Here is a 25367-nt window from a genome sequence, read left to right on the forward strand (position 1 = left end):
TTTCGTGTTGAGTGTGCTGAGGGCTTCGGAGACGTGCATTCGACTCGTAGCTGTAAATGCGTCGTTGCTTGAGATTTTTGTCTCCGATTTTCTTCCACAATTCTTTCTCTACAGTCGTAATAAGAGGCTCTTCTCGAACCAAGAAGTCGATCTAAGGTAAGAAACCTGCCTCTGCCTCAGAATTGCCCCTTTTTTATCGCTGTTTTGTGGCCGAATTAAGATAAAGAACGGTGGGCGGTGTAGCTAAGCCAACGTTTAAGGGCAACGCCGCCGATTTTTCAGTATAAATTCTGCATAATGAAACGATTAAGATGTAAACAAAGGTCGTTTGGTGTGAAACGATGCGTTTTAGAGAAACTTACCGAGTCAGAATTGTTCACAGTGGCGGTGATAGGAACCAGACGTCCACCTCTAAAAGCTCCCTCACAAAATGTTATTGCATGAAATGGTTATTAAATCACTGCCTGATGACTGAGACACTGTTTTACGATAGTTTTGTGATAATTTTGTGGCTTAGAATATATTTGGATCTATTTATTTTAACCCGTTCATGGCGAAGGGATACGTGCAGGGTGGCGTGAGGCAAAACAGTCCCCACAGAAAGCTTATTATTTCAGATTTCCACTATTTTCCATCATCAACATTGCTTGTAAAACTCAGAAGACTCGTGTAGGTTCACTGGTGGTTCTGGATAGTAAATAAAATGTCTATATTTGTGTTGTAGTCATGGCGACGTTTGGTTCCTATCACCACCACTGTAAAGACATCTGAACCATTTCACACCAAACCACTCTGAATCTCTCTGTTCACATCTCACACACTGAGTTATGGAGGGAATTTGGAAAATCAGTGGAGTTCCCCTTTAAGTTAAAGGGCCTTGTGGAGGATTTGTGCCAAAGTGTTCATTGTTATTTTGGATTATGTTCCAGATTTCAGATGAACAAAGCTGTTGTTATTGCTGTCTAATTCTCTCTGCATATGGTTGATCATTCTTGCTTGTTTGGCAGTGACTCTCAGCTGGAGCTAAACTTGAACTTCAGGTATATTTAACCTGTAGCTGCAACTACCAGACTTTAATCCCTTTACCTGTAGAAGTGTGGTCGTTTCATCCCTTTATTTAGCAGTTTGTCCTCCACGACTCATCTATCTGTCCTTCTAGCTGCCTGGCTTCAAATATAAATAAACTTTTCCCCATGAAAGTAAAGCATCTCTCTCTCTCTCTCTCTCTGTATTTGTTTGTATGTGCAGATAGATGTATAGTTACATACATGGTAGGACAGAATACGTTGATGTTGTTGATGGCTGAATTCTGAATAGACTGTCTTAAATGTATTTAGTAATGTATTCATGTATTATAATGCACTAAAAAATAATGTTTTTAGTAGCACTGAGATTAATAACTGATAATCACATCGATTTATCAGTCTACTCAGGCTTTAGCAGAGCTCAATAACACAGAGATTAGCCTAGCAACCACCTGGGACTGCAAAGCAGCAGACTAGCAACACAGCAACCTCTTGGGATAGCACAGCAAATGCTTAGCAACACCTTAGTAACCACCTGGGATACTATGGCAGTGGCGTAGGAACACCTTAGCAACCACCTGGGATACTATAGCAATGGCATAGGAACACCTTAGCAACCACCTGGGATACTATAGCAATGGCATAGGAGCAGCTTAGCAACCACCTAGGACAGTATAGCAATGGCATAAGAACACCTTAGCAACTACCTGGGATACTATATCAATGGCATAGGAACACCTTAGCAACTACCTAGGGTACCATAGCAACACCTCAGCAACACCTTGGCAACCACCTGGGATACTATAGCAATGGCATAAGAACACCTTAGCAACCACCTGTGATACTGTAGCAATGGCATAAGAACACCTTAGCAACCGCCTGGAATACTATAGCAATGGCATAAGAACACCTTAGCAACTACCTAGGGTACCATAGCAACACCTCAGCAACACCTTGGCAACCACCTGGGATACTATAGCAATGGCATAAGAACACCTTAGCAACCGCCTGGAATACTATAGCAATGGCATAAGAACACCTTAGCAACTACCTAGGGTACCATAGCAACACCTCAGCAACACCTTGGCAACCACCTGGGATACTATAGCAATGGCATAAGAACACCTTAGCAACCACCTGTGATACTGTAGCAATGGCATAAGAACACCTTAGCAACCGCCTGGAATACTATAGCAATGGCATAAGAACACTTTAGCAACTACCTAGGGTACCATAGCAACACCTCAGCAACACCTTGGCAACCACCTGGGATACTATAGCAATGGCATAAGAACACCTTAGCAACCGCCTGGAATACTATAGCAATGGCATAAGAACACCTTAGCAACTATCTAGGGTACCATAGCAACACCTCAGCAACACCTTGGCAACCACCTGGGATACTATAGCAATGGCATAAGAACACCTTAGCAAGCACCTGTGATACTGTAGCAATGGTATAGCAACACCTTGGCAACCACCTAGGGTACCATAGCAACACCCCAGCAACACCTTGGCAACCACCTGGGAAACAATTGCAATGGCATAGAAACCCTTTAGCAAGCACCTGTGATACTATAGCAGTGGCATAGGAACACCTCAGCAACCACCTGGGATACTATAGCAATGGCATAGCAACATCTTAGCAACCACTTTGGATACTATAGCAACGGCATAAGAACACCTTGGCAACCACCTGGGATACAAAAGCAATGGCACAGGAACATCTTAGCAACCACCTAGGGTAGCATAGTAACAGCCTAGCAACACCTTGGTAACCACCTGATATACCATAGCACTGGCATAGAAACACCTTAGCAACCTCCTGGGATACTATAGCAAAGGCCCAGCAACACCTTAGCAACCATCTGGGATACTATAGCAATGGCCTAGCAACACGTTAGCAACCACTTGGGATACTATAGCAGTAGCATAGGAACACCTTAGCTACCACCTGGGATACAAAAGCAATGGCATAGAAACATCTTAGCAATCACCTAGTGTACCATAGCAACAGCCGAGCAGCACCTTGGCCACCACCTGGGATAGTATAGCGGTAGCATAGGAATACCTTAGCAACCACCTGGGATACTATAGCAATAGCATAGGAACAACTTAGCTTCCACCTGGGATACTATAGCTGTGGCATAGGAACACCTTAGCAACCACATGGGATACTGTAGCAATGACATAGGAACACCTTAGCAACCACCTGGGATACCATAGCAATGGCTTAGGAACATCTTAGCATCCACCTGGGATACTATAGCTGTGGCATAGGAACACCTTAGCAACCACATGGGATACTATAGCTATGACATAGGAACACCTTAGCAACCACCTGGGATACTATAGCAGTGGCATAAGAACACCTTAGCAACCACCTGGGATACCATAGCAATGGCTTAGGAACATCTTAGCATCCACCTGGGATACTATGGCAGTGGCATAGGAACACCTTAGCAACCACCTGGGCTGCTTTAGCAATGGCGTAGGAACACCTTAGCAACCACCTGGGATGTTATAGCTATGGCATAGGAACACCTTAGCAACCATCTGGGCTACTATAGCTGTGGCGTAGGAACACCTTAGCAACCACCTGGGATACTATAGCACTGGCATAGGAACACCTTAGCAACCACCTGTGATACTATAGCAGTGGCATAAGAACACCTTAGCAACCACCTGGGTTACTATAGCAATGGCATAGGAACACCTTAGCAACCACCTACGGTACCACAGCAACAGCCTAGCAACTCGTTAGCAACCACCTGGGATTCTATAGCGATGCCATAGGAACACCTTAGCAACCACCTACGGTACCATAGCAACAGCCTAGCAACACCTTGGCAACCACCTGGGACTTTTGTTTTGCTGTACATTAATCTGAAGTGGCTTTTCTTCTCTTTTCTTTGTATTTCCAGGTGTAGAGTGATTCTAGAATCAGCGAAGGACTGAGGACTCGAAGGGAGTCGAGAAGAACCCTGCAGACTGACCAGACCGGACGGACCGTTCCGTCTTCTGCGAGGATTCTGTGTCTGCTGATTCATGCTTTCTCGTAGAACCATTTCAGTACACATGAGCGGAACACACTGTGTGACCTAGTCTCAGTTGTATTATGAGTGATGTTAACTTACAGACCGCTGTCAGCAATGATACCGGTAAAGGGGTTGGAGGGACGGACGAGGATGACGGAAAGAAACATAGAACCGGTTCCACCAGGTTGAGCAGCAGGGGTACGGTCGGTCGTAGTGGCCGCTCCGTGACCGACAGTTCCGGGACGGCGCAACGGTCACACTCTGATGACACAGACGCCCAGTCCAGCGGGAACGATTCTCCCGAGAGAGAGTGCGATGGTCATGCGGGTCAGGAGGCGTCCACCTGCAGCTCTAACAATGGAAAGGACTCTGCTATAGAGGCCACAGAGAGCAAGAGGTACCCATACAGTCAGAAACCGTCCTGCTTCTACCTCTTTAGGTCGTTTCATAAGAGTATATAATGGGGGCTGTACCAGAAAACCTATTTTTTTCTGGTTAAATACAGTTCTCAGTTCTGTGGTCAAGGTCTGATTCAGTGTCCTGTGCTTTGGACATTTCTACAGATCTCACATAGACGTACTTCAGTGTCTGCTGTTCCACCATCTAACAAAATAAACCCTAAAATTAGCGACTTCATAAAAATCTGCCCACTTTACTTTGATTGGCTGCACCCAGATGCCTATGTTTGATAATTGACAGTGGCTTCCATGAAAGATCTGATTAAGAAAGCAGCTGAAAACATGCATTAAAACTACGGCAACTACTAGACAGAAATAAATAAAATAAGATAATGTTATTATAAGCTGGTTGTTGTTTATCTGAGCAATTAGTGTGTTTTTTGCTTGTAAAATCATTATAGATCATAAAAATAGACACAAATAAGCTTAAATGCAAGAAAGTTGTTGAAAATGTTAAAAATATTGTTGATAGGAGGTAGTTTGAAAAAGTTTGGTTCCAGATTTCTCCTGGATGCCTGGAGCCGTAACATGGATTTATTAAATGACATCAGCAGCACCTGATTTAACACAATGAAGTATTGATTGGATGAGTAATACAAATGATACTGGGCTGAAGGCAGGAAATGGTTAAACAAGCACATTAACATACATAAAAATACTGTTTACTACTATATTAATATTGTGTGAATTTATTATATTGTTTGTGTTTTTACTGCCCACATGAAGGTTTAAGTCAGATGCCAAAAAATAGTGTTGTGTGTGTTTGTTTGTTTGTTTATGTATTTATTTATTCATATTTTAAAATATAGATCATTGTACTGATTTATTTCACAGTCTTTTAACTGATTTTGGACTTAAGACTAAAATCCTGTGAACAGCCGTTCACACATAAAATCATCATATTTTTCATCAAAACACTAAAAAGTGTTAAACTGCAGAAAATATGATGATTCTTAATGTTCCACACTGATCTTCAGACTTTGGGACACATTTACTTCAAAACAATGGGATCTAACTGCTCACCATGTGGCCATGAGGGACAGGGATGCAGCCTCACTTCCTGCTCTAAAATGCAGGGGCGTGGCTAAAATAAGGCTCCGCCCACAGACTAAAACTTTCGGTAGTGACGAAAACGCGGCACAGCATTTTTTTTTTTTAAATAAACTTATGATTAAATTAAAATCTTTCATCTTCACTTTAAAAGAAATCAAAAAAATCTTTAAAAAAAATGTTTTTTTGTTAGTAGATGTTTTTGTTTTTTGTTTTTCCAACAGAAAGTACTCTGTATACATGATGAAGTATAAATGATGATGATGATGATGATTATTTTGAGTATAATCATCTTATTACTGTCTCTATTAAAGCCTTAGATTTAAATAGATCAGAACATAATCCATGTAAATATCTAAGGCCTGAATATTTGTTTTTGTACTGTGGGACCACAGTTTGAACAAATTCAGTCGAATCATCCATATATAAAATGGAGCATATAGGCACGCCATTACGGGCAGTAAAATGGGTCATAATCTCTTTTTTGTGGTCTATGCAGTTCTTCAGTGTTCTAGAAGTACTGACCACAATCATCATATACCCAGAAAAGAGTATCCTGGTCAAATTTATCGCTGGAATGAGGACATATTGTCACATCGCCTGCCCATAATTAATAAGTGAACTTATTATTTCTTGCTCTTACCCTCTTCTCCCGTCCTCCAGCTCCAACTCGCACAGCCCGTCTCCTCCCAGCAGCTCGGCCGCCTACAGCCTGCTAAGCGGCAGCTCTGAGCAGGACCAGCCGTCCACCAGCGGATGCAGCAGTGACCAGTCTGCACGCCTGCAGACGCAGAAGGAGCTGCTGAAGGCCCTGCATGAGCTGAAGATCCGCGTTCCAGCGGAGCAGCGAGGGAAAGGCCGGTCCAGCACGCTGGCCTCGCTGCAGTACGCTCTCAACTGCGTTAAACAAGTGCGGGGTGAGTGCTGGACGCAATACTTCAGTCCTTACCTAGTTGCATTTGAGTTGCACGTTGGCTGCTTTGTGACTTAATTTGACCTTTAGAGTGAAGACGTGTGAAATAATGACATTCGTGTGGGTTTATGGCCCCAAAACAGTCTTAAATCCATTTTACATAACAATTTTCAAGCAATCCAGGCTGAAACAGTCTTTATAACTGCTTCAGTGTGATTGGGCGGAGCTAAATGGCCAAAGGTTGCATAGGCAGATGTGTGTAAGTGTGCTGGTTTGTGTGACATCACAAAAACATAGATATCAAAACGGGCTGAGGTCTAAGTCAGACTGCACGAGTTTTACCACGATTTTAGCCCCGATTCTCAGTCTGGCTGAGTCTGTGCTGGTCGGCTCTAGTCTGAAGATTTTGGGTCAGTCTGAGTCGACAGTCAGATTTTTGGCCTCCCAATCGCGTCTCAGACCAGTCAGAGTTTATTAAACATGTTTGATTTTTTTGACCCGACTCTGAGAGTAATCTAGTGTAAACTGGTCAACGACTCAATCTGAACGCATTCCTGCAACAGCCGATGAAAACTGTGAGTGCAAAAGAAGAAAATATGAGTAAACAAGAAAAAATGTGGAGTGAAGGATTTTATGAGCTGCGTTTAAGGCACAGTCGAGTTTATGTACATTTAAAAGTCTAAAAATATCAAAACTGATCACTTTTTTAAATCCATGATCCTCATTTAAACATGTTTACCTGCTGCTTCTTTACTGTTTCAGCGCAAACGGCAGAGAAAACAGCAGCAGCCACTACACGTTTGTTTATTTGCGTCTCCTAGTAATCGGAGAAAGCGAGAGTTCGGTGAGGTCAGTGAGCTCCGTTTGCTTTAGCAGCAGCTTAAAAGTTGAGTAGTGTAGGATCCCTAATTGTTTAGTGAGGATCTCCAATATTTCCAAAAAAATCTGCAAACACCAGTCGGATAGTGAGATGGCCAGTTTTTTAATAATCTGTTCAGACTTTAACTGTCGTGTAGTGAACTCAAGGCTTTCATTTCCAAAAATGAGCTGATGGGTTGGAGAATAACAGTGTTTACACAATATGGGCCCCTTTAAATGAATACGCAACACTAATTTTGCTCTTATAAAATATTTAAAAAAAGACTTATCAGCAATTTTGAAAAATGAATTTGGTCTGAACCATCTTGTGTTGTGATTTCACAGCCAATCAGGAGTACTACCACCAGTGGAGTGTGGAGGAAAATCATGGCTGCTGCCTGGATCTGTCCGCGTTCACCGTGGAAGAGCTGGACAACATCACTTCAGAATACGCACTTCAAAACACTGTAAGGCAAACAGCAAAACACACAACACACAATCTCGTTTATCGGCTGCTGTTTGTTTCCAGCCCGACTTTCCTTTCGTTGTTTTATGTTACGGATGTTCAGAATTTGCTCTGTGTGCCTTTGTTTCTAGGATACGTTCTCCGTGGCCGTGTCCTTCCTCTCAGGGAAAGTGGTCTATATCTCTCCGCAGGCGTCCTCTCTGCTGCGCTGTAAGCCGGAGAGGCTGCAGGGGTCTGTGTTTTCTGAGCTTTTGGCCCCTCAGGACGTCAGCACCTTCTACAGCAGCACAGCCCCCTGCCGCCTGCCTCCGTGGGCCTCCTGCACCGGCACTGGTACGGCTGTTATCTAGAGATTTAGAGACACTCGTGGGTTTATAAAATTTGTTTTTTTTGTGTGTCACTATTATGGAGATGTACGACTGTATGAGGCTAGAATGTGTAAAATCTGGTCTAGCACAGTTTTTCCTTTAACTTTGGCCAATTAATGTCAATAATTCTTTCAAGAAGGGAACAAACTTAAATCTGACATGTTTTCTTGCACATTTTAGAGCACAGTTTTGATTTATTTAAGTCAGTTGAGTGTAACATATTCGGCTAAAAACTGAAATAAAAAATGTGCTGTAACTTTTTTTTCCCCCCAGTTTACTAAATTCAGCAAATAAAGAGTAATTGTGCATTAAAATGTGCAGAAGTGTGTTCTCTGTAGATGACCAGAGGTGCACAAACTTTTGCATATGACTGTATCTTCATAAATATATATAAAATCACAACGTTTTATAAGTGGCCTAGTTAATAATTATGGTTATTAACGTTTAACAGAAATTATATATGAACCACTTAATTAAATAATCATTAAAGAAAAGTAAATAACTGCTTAATCATTCAAAAGACAATTTGTTCATAATTCTTATGGAATGTGTTTATGCGATTAAGTAAACGCATAATGTTTCAAGTTATGGAATTTGGGTTATGAGTATCAAAAATGGAATCATTATTAATAAACTATTATTAATGATTAGGTTTCTGCAATTCAGAATAATTACTGATTGTTCGTCAGTCCAGTAGATGGTTAATAATTGAAATGGTACCATTTGTTAATGTTAGTGTAACTATTACATAACAGTCGTTAACAAACTGAGATAATTATTAAGTTGCTGTATTAATGAAGGGATGACCGTGGGCACTATTTAGCATGACTGCATTTGCATGATGTTAATTGATGGCCATTATGTTCATTAACTGTTACCATCGTTAGCTTTAGCTTTGCTGACCTGTGCTGTGTTGTTTTGCAGCCTCCCCGGTGGACTGCGCTCAGGAGAAGTCCATGTTCTGCCGAATCAGCGGCGAGAGAGAGAGCGGAGGAGAGCTGAAATATTATCCGTTCCGGCTGACGCCGTATCGGCTGATTCTGCGGGACTCGGACACGTCTCAGCCCGAGCCGTGCTGTCTGCTCATCACCGAGAGGGTGCACTCCGGATACGAGGGTGAGGGACTGACTTAAGCAACCTTGCTTTTTTTCAGAGTACAGACACAATTAAGGCTTTAAGATGTAAACAACTAATGTTTTTAAGTATATGTGATGTACATTAGTTCAACCAGGTCAGGAACCACATAATCAGTTCTGTTAGAGATACTGAACACCTCCACATGGTTTGAGGGAAGTGGGTGATTATTTAGGCTGTTAGCACTGTTAGCTAATTAGTAAGGTAGTTGTCCATTACCTGAAGGACTACATTTACATTAAGGGGTGAAGGAAGTGTGGAAATTTGGCCAAACCTTTGCTTTGGAGGGTCAGTATCATGGATAGTCAAATTTTCCTCACTTTTTTGGAAATAAAGGAGATTAATGTGGAACGTAAACAGTGTTAAAGTTTCAAAATATCCTTACAGTGTAAATATGAAAGGATGTGAAGGATAAAGTATATATATAGTGTCTATCTTTAGTTTAGATGTATGTATGTATGTATGTGTGTGTGTGTGTGCGCGTATATATATATATATATATATATATATATATATATATATATATATATATATATATATAATCTGTTCTGATTGGCAATCTCTGATTCAAAAAGCGCTCAGAGCTGAAACACTCCTCCTTATAACTTCAGTGTGAGTGGGTGGGGCTAAAGCACTGTAGGCCAAATAGGTAGATACATATAAACAAGTTGATTCTTGACGTCACAGAAACAATGAATTCAAAACAGGCTGTTTTTTGCAGGTTAGTTTCCACATAAGGCCTGTTCGGAGTGAGGAGTGTATGGTGAAGTTTTAAAAGTGTTCACATATTTCTTCATTACCTTTCAAGGCACAGCATGTTTAATTCTAAGGGATAAAGAGAGGTTGAAAAATGATCATGTAGATACGTTATGACTCTTTTTAGTAAAAGAAGCAGTTCAAACGTCCCATGTGGACCTTAGGCAGAAAAGTATAAGACCTTTTAATGAGTGAAATTGACTTTTGGTGAGATTTGAGAAAGGAAATAGGGGAAAAGAACGAGCTAGTTTTATGATGTTTCCCCATAACTGTAAGAATCATACTTAAATTCTGTTTTTATCTCTTTCAGCACCACGAATCCCTGCAGACAAAAGAATCTTCACCACCAGCCACTCTCCGAGCTGCCTGTTCCAGGAGATTGATGAGAGGTTAGTTGGACCTTAGTTTGTTTGTTTGTTTGTTTGTTTGTTTTTATTTATTTCTACTTACCTACCTACCTACCTTCTTTCTTACTTACTTACCTACTTACTTACTTTATCATTGTTGTCCTTCCCCATAATCTGGTCTTGGTTTAATGCTCCCTTTTTCAAATTAGAAATATTTTTCAATGTCAGACTGAACTCTTTTCCTAAAAGATTCCTCAGTAATAGTTTACATAATGTCCTCTCTTCTCAGAGCCGTCCCGTTGCTGGGTTATCTCCCTCAGGACCTGGTGGGGACGCCGCTGATGTTGTGCCTTCATCCTGAAGACAGACCGCTTATGGTGGACATTCACAAAAAAAGTGAGTGGCATGTAGGCAGTTTTCTCCTATTGTTATTAGGAGTTTACATGTCTGACCTCACAGCGGTCCAATTTGAGTTCAAGATTCATAAGCATCATTAAATCTCTAGTTTCACTGCGATTCACACACACACATTATCTAAGCTGCTTATCCTCCTGGGTTGCAGGGGTTGTTGGAGCCTGTTCTAGCAGCTATTGAGTGAAAGGCGGGAAACACCCTGGCAGGTCACCAGTTCATCGCAGGGCAGACAGACATACACATTCACACCTAGGGGTAATTTAGCATCTCCAGTTGGCTTGACTGCATGTCTTAGGACTGTGGGAGGAAACCCACACAGACACGGGGAGAACATGCAAACCCCACACAGACAGGCCCCTGGTCGCCTGACTGGGGCATCGAACCCAGGCCCTTCTTGCTGTGAGGCGACAGCGCCACTGCAATTCGGTTTGATTCAGTCATTTTGATACGATTCCAGCTTCAACTGAATACACTGTTGTGACTGTAGGATCTGTGAACGCTGTGGTAGAATATAGACAACAAAACTAACACAGTGAGGTGTTGTTTACATTTAAAAAATATGCAAGGATTTTTATTTTGACCACATCCTTAGATGCTATTTTATGCCCTCATGTTAGTCACGTCTTCAGCTGCAGCACCTCAGCCGGCCAAGCTACTCAGAAGTTCAGACATTTCAGAATATTTTGCAGAAATATTCGACTGTAGATGCTCTTTTGTTGTTCCCCATCTTCTTTTCTCTGTGTTCCAGTTGTACAGTATGCCGGTCAGCCTATTGACCACACGCCCCTGCGCATGTGTGCACGGAGTGGGGAATATCTGACCATGGACACCAGCTGGTCGTCCTTCATCAACCCCTGGAGCAGGAAGGTGGCTTTCATCGTGGGACGGCACAAAGTCAGAACGTGAGTCAGCAAAGTCGCTACGATTCAACTTTTTTTGATAGATAGACACAAGAGTTCATAATTCAAGGGTTCTTTAGTAGAGAAAATGCTTCTATATAGAACCATGAACATTCCTGGAACACTGTCCATGATTAAAGGGTTCTTTGCATTGTGAAAGGGTTACTTTTCCATTTATAACTATTTTCTTTACTAAAGAACCCTTGAACCATCATTTTTAACTGTGTAGATACAAATAAAAAGGATTATGCAAGACCTAGATATATAAGTAGTGTTAAAACTATATAAATGTTTTAACAGTTCTTACAGTTAGAGCTGGGCGATATGACAATGTTTATCGTTAACGAGATAAATTATCACAATATACTTTTCTGAGTACCCCCACCTGCATAGCTCATCACAAAGAGAGCACAGTCAGTCCTGTTCAGTTGTATTTAGTGCAGCACATTGTGCAAAATGTTGAATACAGATCATTGTGTTTATTGTTTTTGATAGTAGTTTTTAAATGTGGCACTACTTTGGTTGCTCCAACTTATCAGATGTCAGAAAAAATATATATAGTGACAAATCGTATCGTGCGCCCTCTCCTGGCGACAGCAGAGTAGTGTCGCTTTCCTTGCAGTAGAAAACGCCACCAGGGCTTTCGCTAAAACGTGGAAGTGTGAGAATGGTGCATTATATCGAACATTTATCGAACCTGTCTTATCGCTCTATCGAGGAAAAGTTATATCGCGACACTTATCGTTATCGTTTTATCGCCCAGCCCTACCTCCACCTCATCGTATCACTGCCGATGTGAACGCAGGCTTACAATGTACTAAAACAGCAATGTGGCTTTACAAATGTGGGCTCAAATGCAGGTGAATTCTGCTGGAACAAAGGCTCGTATCTCTGAAACGGAAACTTTACAGGAGAAGGAAAAAACATGCTTAACTTGTAATGGAAGATAATGCAACAAGACTGTTTACAAAGTCGTTTTGGGCCGTTTCTGTTGGTCCATTCATCATGGAATTTTAACACAATATAAAATGGAGTTTTCAAATTAGGCATAAAAAAGGATAAAAATGGCAAAAATGGAGATACAGGTTTTTGCCCAATTGGAGGGATGATGTGGCCAAACGAACATGCAAATATGTCTAATGTTGCTTACAATGAATATAATCCAGCAGGACATGAGGCCAGCATTGCCGTATTTACTGCTGGCTGAGCATCTTAGCGATCTGGAAGAACGAGCTCTGGTCTTGTCGCTGTCTGTGTCTGTAGGAGCCCCCTGAATGAGGACGTGTTCACGGCCCCTGAGGAAGACGAGGTGAGGCCGATGTCTCCGGAGGTTCCTCAGCTCAGTGAGCAGATCCACAAGCTGCTGGTGCAGCCGGTCCACAGCGGCGGCTCGCAGGGCTACAGCAGCCTCGGCAGCAGCGGCTCCCGCGAGCTCCATCCCAGCGCCGCCTCGTCCAGCGACAGCACCGGAGCCGCCGCAGAGGAGCCGCCACACTCCAACAAACTGGTGAGCCTTCAGTCAAATAACCTGCCTGTGAAATCAGGAGGGATGTAAATTACACCAGAGACTGTTTATTATCTATTTATTAATAATAGTGGATAATTCCCCTGGTCCATTTCCGTGTCTTATTGATTGTCAAACACATCCTCTACAGAAAACACACTCCTGCACATTTTAATGCACAGTTACTGTTCATGTGGATATATTTTTTAACATGCTAGAGAGAAAGTCAAACATAAAATGTAGCCTGTGCTAAAGTTACGGCACCATTTTGTTAAAAAATGGAAATTGTGCACTAAAATGTGCACAAAAGTGTCATATTTAAGTGTGATCTCTGTAGAGGATGTCTTAACTCATTTTCATTTAGAAAATCAAGGCATGTCTTTTGACCAGGGTGTTCAAACTTCTGCATACGACTGTATTATTACAGTCAAACGTAACTGTAACGTTCCAAAATCAGCGCACCTTCAGATTCACTCATGCAATTATCGTGAGTGTATCATCTGCATGTCGCTGCTGTCAGAAGGAAACCTTTTATCTCCGAAATGGTAACTTTACAGGAGAAGGAAAAAACATGCTTTACTCTTAATGTAGGTCAGTGGAACCAGACGTCCTTCCAAGTCATTTTGGGTCATTTCTTTTTTAAATTATGTCAAAAACTGAAAAACGACAAAAATGGATATACAAGGTTTTGTTCCGACAGCAGCAATATGTTGATAGTAGACCCTCTAGAAGTTCTCAAAGAGTACCACCATCTTTAGGGTCACATAAGTCACACAAAAAATGGTCCCTGTGCTAGACTCATACCTGAGCTCTTTTCTTCCCCTCTGCTCTGCTCATTGTCTCTTCCAGACCTTCCAGCAGATGTGTAAGGATGCGCACATGTTGAAGACCAGCGGACAGCAGGTTTACACAGAGTCGCGAAACAGACCTGCACCTCGCAAACAGGCCAGCTCAGGTACGTACAGCAGGACCTCAAACACAGAAGCCTTCGACTAACTGACACTCTGTCATAAATCGTGAGCCTTCAGCTGTTGCCATGGTTCTGATATGACCTTCATGTCTCAGTAGATATGGTAAAGGCTGCTGAAGCAGAGAGCACTTCCAGAGAGAGCCAGCAGGTGGCGACTCTTAGTCCTAAAGCACAGGCTTCCACACAGCTACCACGAAAAGAGCTCCCGGCCACCTACTCGTACCAGCAGATCAACTGTCTGGACAGCATCATCCGGTATGTGATTGCATGGATTTGAAGACGACTAGTGGATTAATAGAGCAGAACCTCGTGTCTCCAATATTGTAACTTTTAATGTTGCATAATTTTATGTTTTTCATGTTTGTGTTGATCAGAGCTGACACTCTCAAATTATGGAACAACCCCACTAAAAACAAAGCAAAACAAAAAACAAAGACACTGCAATGCTGTGAGGTTCTGTCACGAGAGAACTCAGATGTTCTAGCTGACAGTGTGTTGTTAAATGACGCATAGTCAGCTGTTTTAACCTGCCTGCTCTTAAAAAAGATGGTTCTTCAGTAAAGAAAAGAGCCATGAACACTCAACGAACCCTTTGATGATCGAAGCGTTCTTTGCATCATGAAAGGGTTCTCCAGATTGATAGAGAATGTGCTATGGATGATTCTGTATAGAACCTTTTTGAGAAGTGTTATATATCTACATCAACAAAAGAAAAACCCTTTTGGGTGCTATATAGAGCCCTTTTCAAACAGGTTCTATATAGAACCATCTACAGCACATTATGAAGAACGCTGTAATCATGCAAAGGGTTCTTTGAGTGTTCATGGCTCTTTGTAGAACCATTTTCTTAACTGAAGAACCCTTAAAGAACCATCTTTCTTAAGAGTGTACAGTTCTATTGAAAGTTTGAACTTATAAACGTTTGATTTTCTACAAAATAAAAAAAAATGCATGAAAATAACGAATCATCTTAAATATGACATTTTTCTGCAAATTTTAGTGCACAATTTCTGTTTATTTGTTGAGTTTAACATGTTGGGGAAAAAGTAAAACAACATTTAAAATGTGCCATAACTTTTGCCAAATTTCATATGTGATTTTTTTTTTTTTCCCTCAATATCTTAAATTCAGCCAATAAGCAATAATTGTGCAATAAAGTGTGCAGAAGTGTGTTCTCTGTAGAGGGTGTGTTCACATATTTTCACTTGGAAAATTAACACAGCATGAAATTTGTCTGAGGGCGTCCAAACTTTTGCATACCACTGTGTCTAGTAAATAACTAGTGCGTATGCAGCACCTGCTTGGTCTGGAAGACTTACTGGAGCACTTATTGAGGAATGACAGCATGTGTTTTATGCACAGTCACCTCTCCAGCCTTGACACAGTGCTTGTTTTGTTCCCGTCACAGTTATTTGGAGAGCTGTAAGGTTCCCAACACGGTGAAGAGGAAATGTGGTTCTTCCTCCTGCACCACGTCCTCCACCTCTGACGACGACAAGCGGAGAGAGGCAGCAGGACCAGCTAAAGGTAAACACTGTCTGTGTTTACATGCAAAGAATTCACCAATCCGATTGAACACATTCTGATTATAGATGAAGACTGAGGTGTTTATTCTCACTCTGCTCAACAATCTGATGAAAATCTCTGTTTACATTCACTCTCCAAGTAATCAGATCCAAAATTATGCGCATGTGTAGAGAACCATTTAGCGTAGATGTTACCGTGACAACCAGCATCACGTGAGCCCAGTCAGAGTGAGATGAGCAGCAGTGAGCAGCGCTTGTGTTTTTAACTGCTTTAAAATGATGTCAGACTCAGGAAAACGTCCTTCACATGTCCTTATTAAAGAAGGCCGAGAGGAAGACGTCGTGTTCTGAGACACATAAGCTGGACGTCCGTCCCACCGCCGTCTTTTAAAGATCAGAGCATAAACTTCGTCTCCTCTGCAGACCAGTTTCTGCTCCGCCATGTTGAACAGTATAAACTTTCACTACGACGCGACGAACATGATCAGAACGGACTTAAACTTTCCGATAGGGAATGTAATCAGATACAGGCGTTTACACAGATATTATTCTTCTATTTAACGGATTATTTACAGGATTACCCACCTCGTTCAGTCGGATGGAAACTGTATTCCGAATGGCCTCAAAATCAGATTGAGGTGTTTACCTGGACGTATTCTATTCCAATTGAGCTATTAGTCTGATTATTAACGGATTATCAGGCTGCATGTGAAAGTGGCTACTGTTGGGTATGTACAGAATCAACGACACGCATTTCCTTCTCTGCCCTCCAGACATAGTGGAGACACTGGAGGTGGCCGAGGGGATCAAAAGTGGTCCCTGCTGAGCCGACTCACCCCCTGACTCCTCTGGCTCTACACTACAAGGCCGAGAGCGTGGTGTCTGTGACTTCCCAGTGCAGTTTCAGCAGCACCATCGTCCACGTCGGAGACAAGAAGCCACCAGAGTCAGGTAGGACTGTTCTGGAATCCTCTCTGTAGCCCATTTCACACACTTAGCACTTGGGACATTACTGGGTTCCTTTGCCACTGATGTTCAGGCTTTACATCATTCACGCTGTTCACAGTGTTTTATTGGGATGCACGTTCACACTGAGCAGTTTTTGCTGCTTCTCTTGAGTGGTTTGCCTTTACAGTCATACAAAATATACTTCTGTAACGTTTTCCACTCATAAACAGAAGGCTTGACTGTAAAAACAACAGAAGCCACTTCATTACTCACGTTCCTGATGGGCATCTAGAGTCCCAAGAAAACACAGTTAAGAAGATTAGATATGTGTTAAATAGCCTAATTTTTTATATTTCTAGCTGAAATTTGCAACAATAGTGATTATTTTTAATAATTTTAATGCAGCGCCCCCTCTGCCGTGATTATAATCTATTATTCCATGTTTGTAAGTGATGACACAACTGCGTGAAGACAGACTGGTATGAATAAAGAGATAGTCTACGGCCCTGTCCCATTTCTTATTTTTACCCCTACCCCTTGTTTTCGAGTGTTGTCCCTTGGAACTGAGTTACAGGGTAGTGGTTGAGATCTTCCCTCAAATAAAAAGAGCATCACTTCATTAACAGCTACCAGCGCTGCTCTGTAGGCGACCCTGCCAGTCTGCAGTGACAGCAGAGGAGGGTAAAGTTCAGCTCCTCACTGCTGGGCTTTAGTTACATTTAGGAAATCATATGATCTTCAAAGAGGGGGGCAATTATTTATTATCACCCACCCCTAATTCTTCAGTGATATGAAGCTGAAGTCAGATATTCACCAGATTGTTCAAGTTTTCCTGTTCCACCTTAAATGGAGCAGCATTTCTAATGCCTGAGGCACCAGAATGTAACTGCTGGACCATTTAAGGTGAAACGAGAAATTTAGCTACTGAGACATCAGCACTGCTAGAGATTTTTATGCTTGTTATGAAGGAAAGGACCAAAATAGATTCGAACAACATTAAACTAAGATAATTCAATGTTTATCATATTTTTTTAAAAGAGAAAATTCTCACATTTTTGGGTTTATTGTCATTTTCACAGTCATCTTGCTGGTTTTTCTTCTTTTCTCATATCTCTCTGTTTGGAGTCTCTGAAAAACCTCCGTTTGGAGGGTCATGTAGCCCAAACACTTCGCCCTACCCCTCTATCTCAACAACAATCGGGACACCCTACCCCTAAATGTGAACGCGCAAAACAGAGGGCTAAGGGCTAAGAGGTGAAATGTGATTAGACTTACATTATGGACAGGAAGTCCTTCGGTGTGAATCTGTAAGTGTTGAGAAGGAAAATCAATTAAAGTGAAACAAGCACGTCAAAGAAAAAGCAAAAAGAGTGAGGAGAGCGGACAGTTCGTCCCCACACTTACAAAACTAACTTTGTTTTTTAGTCAGAACAGAGAGCTGAACAGGCTCAGCAGTACCTAATGCTAGCGTTAGTGTTGGTATAGATAGCTCCAGTGTTGAGTAATTACTCAAAAAAGTAACTGAATACAAATGAATAATAACTTCTTTCAAAACGTGATGGGATTATGTTACTTGTTACCTGCTGAGCCCTAGTTTCGTAAGAAACGTACTGGGTGTCAGGCAGTGAAATTGCAGCGCAAGTCATAACGGGATGCATTTTATTACCAAATAACTGAAGTCAAACTGAAATAAAACCAAAAAAACAGATAATAAATACTATTATTGAAAATGGCTGAAAAGGTATACAACTGGTTCTCAAGTTTTCATGATTTTAGGCCTGTTTTTATGTGTTGCATCCATATTTTGTGTGACAACTGTGGATAGTATAATATATATACTTAACTGGCCCTCACAAAACTATGACCCATAATTATAAGAGCACATTCTTGAAGGCTCTGCAGGACTGCAGTGTTTGGCTTCCACAGAGCCAAGTGCAGACTGTAGTACTACAGTAACCAAAACTGAAGCTTTTTTGTTTCTTCACCAGACATTGTAATGATGGAGGAGCCTCCAACCACCCCGACTCCTGCACCATCTACCGCAGCCCTCCAAAACCCCACCGCGTCTCCCACAGGGGTGACTCCGCTGCCTGCTGCCTCCCCCAGCCCTGCGGAGAAGGAGAAGGAGAAAGATAAAGAGGGGAGACGAGGGGGTGGAGGAGTGAGCAGATGGGGGCTCACTAAAGAAGTGCTGTCCACTCACACTCAGCAGGAGGAGCAGGCCTTCCTGAACCGCTTCAGAGACCTGAGCCAACTGCGGCTGATCCAGTCCAGCCCGACCCAGCAGAGACAAGCGGCCACACCTGCGGCGAAAGGTACGGCACTGAGACTTCAGGCTGGATTCCCGAGTGAGGATTGAGCCTAGTGTTGGATTAAATTGCAATACCAAATGGGGATTCGCTGTAATTGAAGATGTAGTTATGATGAAGGGCCCAGTCATGTTAGCTCTTCATCAGACCAGTTATGTGAGCATAATTAGATTTAATTAGCCAAAAAACCGTCATGATCAGTACTCCTCCTTCACAGACTTCACGGACAGAAGTTAGATTTCACATGCAAAAATTTTCACATCTTAAGTGTGCAGCACTGAAGACACTGACACCATGATATATATACAAAAACATAAACGTCGTGATATTTTGTTTTCCTGATTCGAGTAGGGCTGGACAGTGTGGTGATATTTACTTCTATTGTGATACATTACATCAAAATATGTCACAGTCTGCTTTTCTGAGCACATTGTGGACATCTATACTTCTAGAACTGGACGTTTCATTACAAAAGGAGTATAATTAGTCCTGATTTAGTGTGGTACAATATACACGTTTGAATATAATCATTTGTATTTTTTTAACGTGTCGCTACTGTTTTTGTCTGTTCAAAGTTATTAAACCTCAGAAAAACTAAATATCATGACATGAAAATTTCTCGAAATATTGGCCCATTATGTTTTTGACATATTGCCCACCAACTTTTATATATATCACCGATTTACATATCGCTGTTGTCAGAATAAAACCTCGTATCTCCATTTTTGACTTTTTCAGTTTTTGACATAATTTGAAAATGCCTGTTACCCTTTATATTGTAAGTAAATTTCATGATGAATGGACTAAAAGAAACGGCCCAAAATGACTTAGAAAAAAATTCTGGTTCCATTGACTTACATTAAAAGTAAAGTATGTTTTTTCCTTCTCCTGTAAAGTTACCATTTTGGAGATACGAGGTTTTGTTCTGACAACAGTGATATGTAAATTAGGCAGTCAGTCAGGAAGCTGTCTTTACTTTTGTGTGATTGATTTATTTATTTATTTATTTATTTAAACTGTTTTTGGTCAGAGGTTTAGCCGGTCACTGCTGACTTGCTTACTCAACTGAGTTTTTTTTATTTTTTTGTTCATTGCCAGTTTTTTGGTTGTGCATTGGTCATACCTTCTTTGCAATGCAAAACCCTTTCTAAATTTCTAGACATCTTCAATGAAAAGTCTTTCTTTATTATTGTAATTGTAAAGTCTTGTTTTCACCCTGCTCTCCTTTTTTATGCTGTTTAGGTGTCCGCAGTTCCCAGGACTACCCAGCAGGTGGAGGTAGTGGGCGGCGGCGGGGCAGAGGAGGCAAAAGACTCAAACATCAAGCCGAGGGCTCTTTCCCCGACAGCCCGGCCCTGTCCACGTCCGGGCCTAGCATGCCCCCTAGATCGACAGCAGACGGTCCAAGTGTCCCAGCTTTCCCCAGCAGTCAGCACCTTTCTGCGGGGGCTCAGTCATCCTCCTCCCCCTGGCCAACTTCCGTGGGCTCCCAGGCTAGCGGACCACCCATAATGACCTCATATCCTCCCGGCTGCACGCCCTTCTACTCCCTGTACCCCCCATTCCCTGTCCCGCAGGTGGAGGTGGACCCGAGGATGCAGGCGGCGTTTTCTTGCCCCCAGCCAGGCCCAAGATTTCCACTGCAAGGTTCTCAAATGTTCCCCTCAGTGGTTCCTCCGGTTATGGCCTTTATCCTGCCTAACTGTATGTTCCCTCAGCTTAATGGTCCTAATGCTGCAATGCAACAGCTTGGACAGGCCATGCCCCTGCCCACCCAGCTCAACCCCCAGTTCAATCCAGCATTGTCTCAGATTAGCCCTGCTGTGGCTAATTTTAACCCCACTTTGGGGCAGTTTAACCCGCTAGCCCCCCAGCTCAATCCCACCCAGCCTTTAGCCGTACCTCAGCAATTCTACAACCCCAACCTTCTGTTTGGATTCCAAAACGGAGCTGCTGTACCTGCCCCGCCTCCCCCAGCAGCCCCGCCCGCCCGCGGCCCCTCTCGCTCCAGCACCCCTCAGTCCACCGGCCAGCCGGCTCCGGACCGCGAGGGGGCGGGGTCTCCTCTCTTTCACTCCCGATGCTCCTCGCCTCTCAACCTGCTGCAGCTGGAGGAGTTGCCGAGCAACCGTACCGATGTCACACAGCAGACCCCGCCCCCAGGGGGAGGGGCCACCCAAGCAGCACAGACCACCGGGACCCGTAGCAGCTCTAAAGACGCCGTGAGTGAAGAGGTTTGGATAAAAAACATTTTTTTTCATAGGGGTCACTGCATGACATACGGTTGTCTATTAAAAATGTGTGCAGAATTCAGGCTTTAAGGTGACTTTTACTGCAGTTTTTAGCTTTTTTACTGACATTTAAACTCTGCATCAGTGTTAATGTCTTTTTTTCACTCTGTGCTTCTTTGATCCGATCTCTCAGGCTGAAGTCAACGAGTCCAACCAGGACGCCATGTCCACCTCCAGTGACCTGCTGGACCTGCTGCTGCAGGAGGACTCTCGCTCAGGAACGGGTTCGGCTGCCTCGGGCTCAGGGTCCTCGGGATCTGGCTCCGGATCCTCCGGCTCTGGATCTAACGGCTGTAGCACGTCAGGAAGTGGCACTAGTGAGTTCTAACAATAAGATGGAAATTTTCACTGTTGAGTGTTTTCTGTTCTAAAGCCCAGGGCAGAACAGTTCTAAGGGGGGCACAATATATTGTGTGTTAATCGTGATATTAGACAGAATGAGCTTTTACCGTCACTGGGGGCTGTTACAGTCATCTTAACTCAGTTAACCGTCGCCAGGCACAAGGCAAAGCATAGTATAACCACGATGTTGTATTTTTTCCATATTGTGCAGCTGTAAAAACCGTATTCGAAGTGCAGGAATCTGGTGTTAATTAAAGAACAGTACTAGAAGAAAAAAAATCTAGAAGAAGGCATCTGTGAATTGTTTCATTTGCACAGGAGTATTGATATATATTACCTTCTGATCTGTTTCAATCCTAGGAAGCAGTAATACCAGCAAGTACTTCGGCAGCATAGACTCATCAGAGAACGACCACGGTCACAAGCAAGCATCAGGGGGCTCAGGAGAGGAGCAGTTTATTAAATACGTCCTCCAGGATCCGATCTGGCTCGTCATGGCCAACACAGACGAGAAAGTAATGATGACCTACCAGATGCCCAAAAGGTATAAAATACAGCTGTTCCTCCAGCGGCTGAGCACAGGAGTTGTTAGACTGAGTTTTTAAAAGTTTCTGAAAGATGCCTGTGCTTGGAAACGTTAATTTAGAGATGCACAATAGTATAAGATTCATAACTTAAATTGAATTTTTAGCTGACTGATCACTGTAATGCGTACAGTTCTGTATCTGTGTGCTTGTGTGTTGCAGGGACAGGGAGGCGGTGCTGCGAGAGGACAGAGAGGTTATGAAGACTGCCCAGATGCAGCAGCCACACTTTACTGAGGAGCAGAAGAAAGAGCTGAGTCAGGTCCACCCATGGATCCAAACCGGCTGCCTCCCCAAAGCCATCAATATCACTGTGAGAGGCTCTCATTAAAAACTCTTTGCTGATCTTGAAGCTAAAGCACTGCTGGAGTAGCAGATTTATACTGGATTAAAATCACTCCACAATTATTACCGTCAGACTGTAAAACTACACACACTGCAGATTCATACTGGATTAAAATCGCTCCACAATTATTACAGTCAGACTGTAAAACTACACACACTGCAGATTCATACTGGATTAAAATCACTCCACAATTATTACAGTCAGACTGTAAAACTACACACACTGCAGATTCATACTGGATTAAAATCACTCCACAATTATTACTGTCAGACTGTAAAACTACACACACTGCAGATTCATACTGGATTAAAACTGGATCTGGTCAATAATTACTTAAGTTGCACATAGAGCCCAGATAAAATGTATCAAGCTTGTCTAGAGCTTTATCCAGAATAAGTCCTGTTGTTGTTGTTGTTGTTGTTGTTGTTGTTGTTGTTTTTAAACCTCATCACTGGATGTCATTCACCCCACAGTCCTGCAGAGGGTGTGGTTCCCCTACAGAAGCCTCCTCTGCCCCACCATTTGATGTGGAGCTCCACGACATGGATCTCACCAGGATCCTGAGGGAAGAGAGTGATCACATTACCGCGGTCACGGCTGATTCGGCGCTTCCCGACAGCCCGCAGTCATCAGAAACGGCTCAGAGAGAAGCTCCGGCTGACACGAGTAACACAAATGCTCGGGATGAGGCTGTGAAGGAGGCAGAGGTGACGTCATCGTCATCGTCAGTGGAAGTGAAACAGGACTGAGCGCTGTTTCACTGATTTGCCAGTTATTAGATCCAGCTGCCGTATACCTACACCTGTTGGCCATTTTATCAGAAGCACTCACCACGTTGTATGTTTGCAGTTGCAGACTGTAGCCCATCAAGTCTTATCAGCACCCCTACAGTGTCTAACTGCTCACCCACAAGGTGGCGCTGCAGGGCTGTAAATGCACCTGCATGGACCTGATGGCCAGTGAAACACCGAAATCAATGCACTTCGTTCTGTAGGCTGACTCAGAGGACGACGGCCCAGTCTCATTTCTTCTTTTTACCCCTACCCCTTGTTTTCGAGTGTCACCCTAACCCCTTGGAACTGAGTTACAAGGGGTTACCCCTCTATCTTAACAAGAATCGGGACACCCTACCCCTAGACATGAACGTGCAAAACAGAGGGCTAATGGCGAAGTGGTGGGGCGAGGGGTGAAATGGGACTGGGCCAACGTGTGATTGCCTTTAGATGGCTGTGTCGTTGACCAGAGTTTAGTTGTGTGTCGTTGGTATTGTCTTAAATGTATCATCGTCCTAGTCAGTAGAAAATGTAAAATAAATAATGTGATATTACTTTGAGATCCGTTTAAGGACAATGCATTAGAAACACTTACTTTTTTGTGGTTTGTTCAAGTTTTCTATCTAAGTTTCAGTCTTTTTTATGCCATTTCTGCATTTTTTTGTCGAAAAAAATAATGATTGTATGCACCAAAGACAATCTAGAATAGGCACATTTTATTTGAAATTGAACTCATGCACATTGACCGTATGTGTGTGATTTTTGTTTATTCTAAAATGTGGTGGTGTTGATCCTGTCTGTGTGTTTTTTTTTTTGTTTGTTTTTTTTTTATGCACAGTTTAGAGCTGCTGTATATCCTGCCGACCAAATCCAGAATAATCCACCTATTTTCTCCTGTCTAGATAAAAAATATGCAGTTTGTAATGGTTTGTTTTGTATTATTTGTCTGTTTTCGGACAAAAGGAGCAGAACTAAGCCTCCGATTTGCGAGGAGCTGATCTGGCCGTTCCTATGGAAACGCGGTAATCTTGCTGGGTGGACATTAATCGTGTGTAAACAGAAAGAAAAAAACCCAGCACAGTGTGCCTGAGGTTCAGAGCGATTTCAAGACTTTAGCCGACGATGCTGATTCCTTAATTCTTCTGAATGAGCGTCTGTTGGCTGCGTTTCACTCCCCCGAGTTTGAATGCTGGGGCTTTCGAAAAGCTTGTCTGTGAAAACAGTCGGCTTCCAATCAGTTTACATGCAGTAGATGGTCTTGATAGGAGCTTCTCGGAACAGGACAGTCTCTTTTACGCCACGTTGGGTCAACTCTTGCCACGTGGGTCAGACTTTTATTGAAGGAACACTTCAGTGGATGTCAACTTCATCTCTACCTGCTGCATCTGTAGCTTACGGTCATAAAACAATGTAACAGACCAGTAGAGGTCAGTGGGCAGTTGCTTCTGCATGTATATAATAGAAGCCAGTGAGCAGCTGCCCATCGACTTACATTAAAGCGTGTTTGGAGTGAACAGATTTTATATTATTTTCTAAGTGCAGGAAAACATAACGACTTTATTATCTGTGGTAATGACTATTAGTTACAAATGCAGCAGATATTAAAGAGGTATAAAAATACCGAAGTATTCCTTTAAAACAGTGATTTACAGAGGATTCCTCTCTATTGTTTCATTTAATATTCAAATAAATAAATGTTGACAGTTGAACAAACTTTGTTGTTTTGTCTGTTTTTTCAGTTATTTGGAAATGAGAAACGATCTTTAATACATTTTCACACAACCCTTTTCCCCCTGCTCTGATCTGATTGGCTGGCCTGCAGAGCACCTCCTTCAAAACGCTTTTTTACAAAGAAAAATAAAAGTACCTTAAGTGTGTGAGGGTGGGGCTAAACTGCAATAGGCTGTATAGGCTGATATATGCAAATGCATCACTAAAAGTCAATTCAAAATTAGGTTGTTTCTGTAAGCTGGTCTGAATGGGACGTTTGGGAACTTTAACAGTCCAACTCTTATTTTAAAAAGTGAGGGGAAAAATCTATAATATGG

General features: G+C 42.5%; 1 protein-coding gene across 1 annotated transcript; it reads left to right on the plus strand.

The window, feature by feature from the left end:
• On the plus strand, window positions 1–25032 carry per1a (period circadian clock 1a). Its single transcript, XM_036594363.1, is given in 21 exon segments — window positions 1–156; window positions 3950–4460; window positions 6235–6488; window positions 7688–7809; window positions 7940–8141; window positions 9101–9292; window positions 10377–10455; window positions 10703–10809; window positions 11576–11729; window positions 12990–13233; window positions 14080–14185; window positions 14296–14455; window positions 15609–15727; window positions 16500–16528; window positions 16530–16677; window positions 18663–18989; window positions 20226–21217; window positions 21408–21591; window positions 21977–22160; window positions 22363–22513; window positions 23020–25032. Coding segments are annotated over 20 exon segments (4347 nt in total). The 5' UTR covers window positions 1–156; window positions 3950–4143; the 3' UTR covers window positions 23296–25032.
• Window positions 25033–25367: the final 335 nt, after the last annotated feature.

This window comes from Colossoma macropomum, unplaced genomic scaffold, assembly GCF_904425465.1.
Source record: "Colossoma macropomum unplaced genomic scaffold, Colossoma_macropomum, whole genome shotgun sequence".
Classification (NCBI taxonomy): Eukaryota; Metazoa; Chordata; class Actinopteri; order Characiformes; family Serrasalmidae; genus Colossoma; species Colossoma macropomum.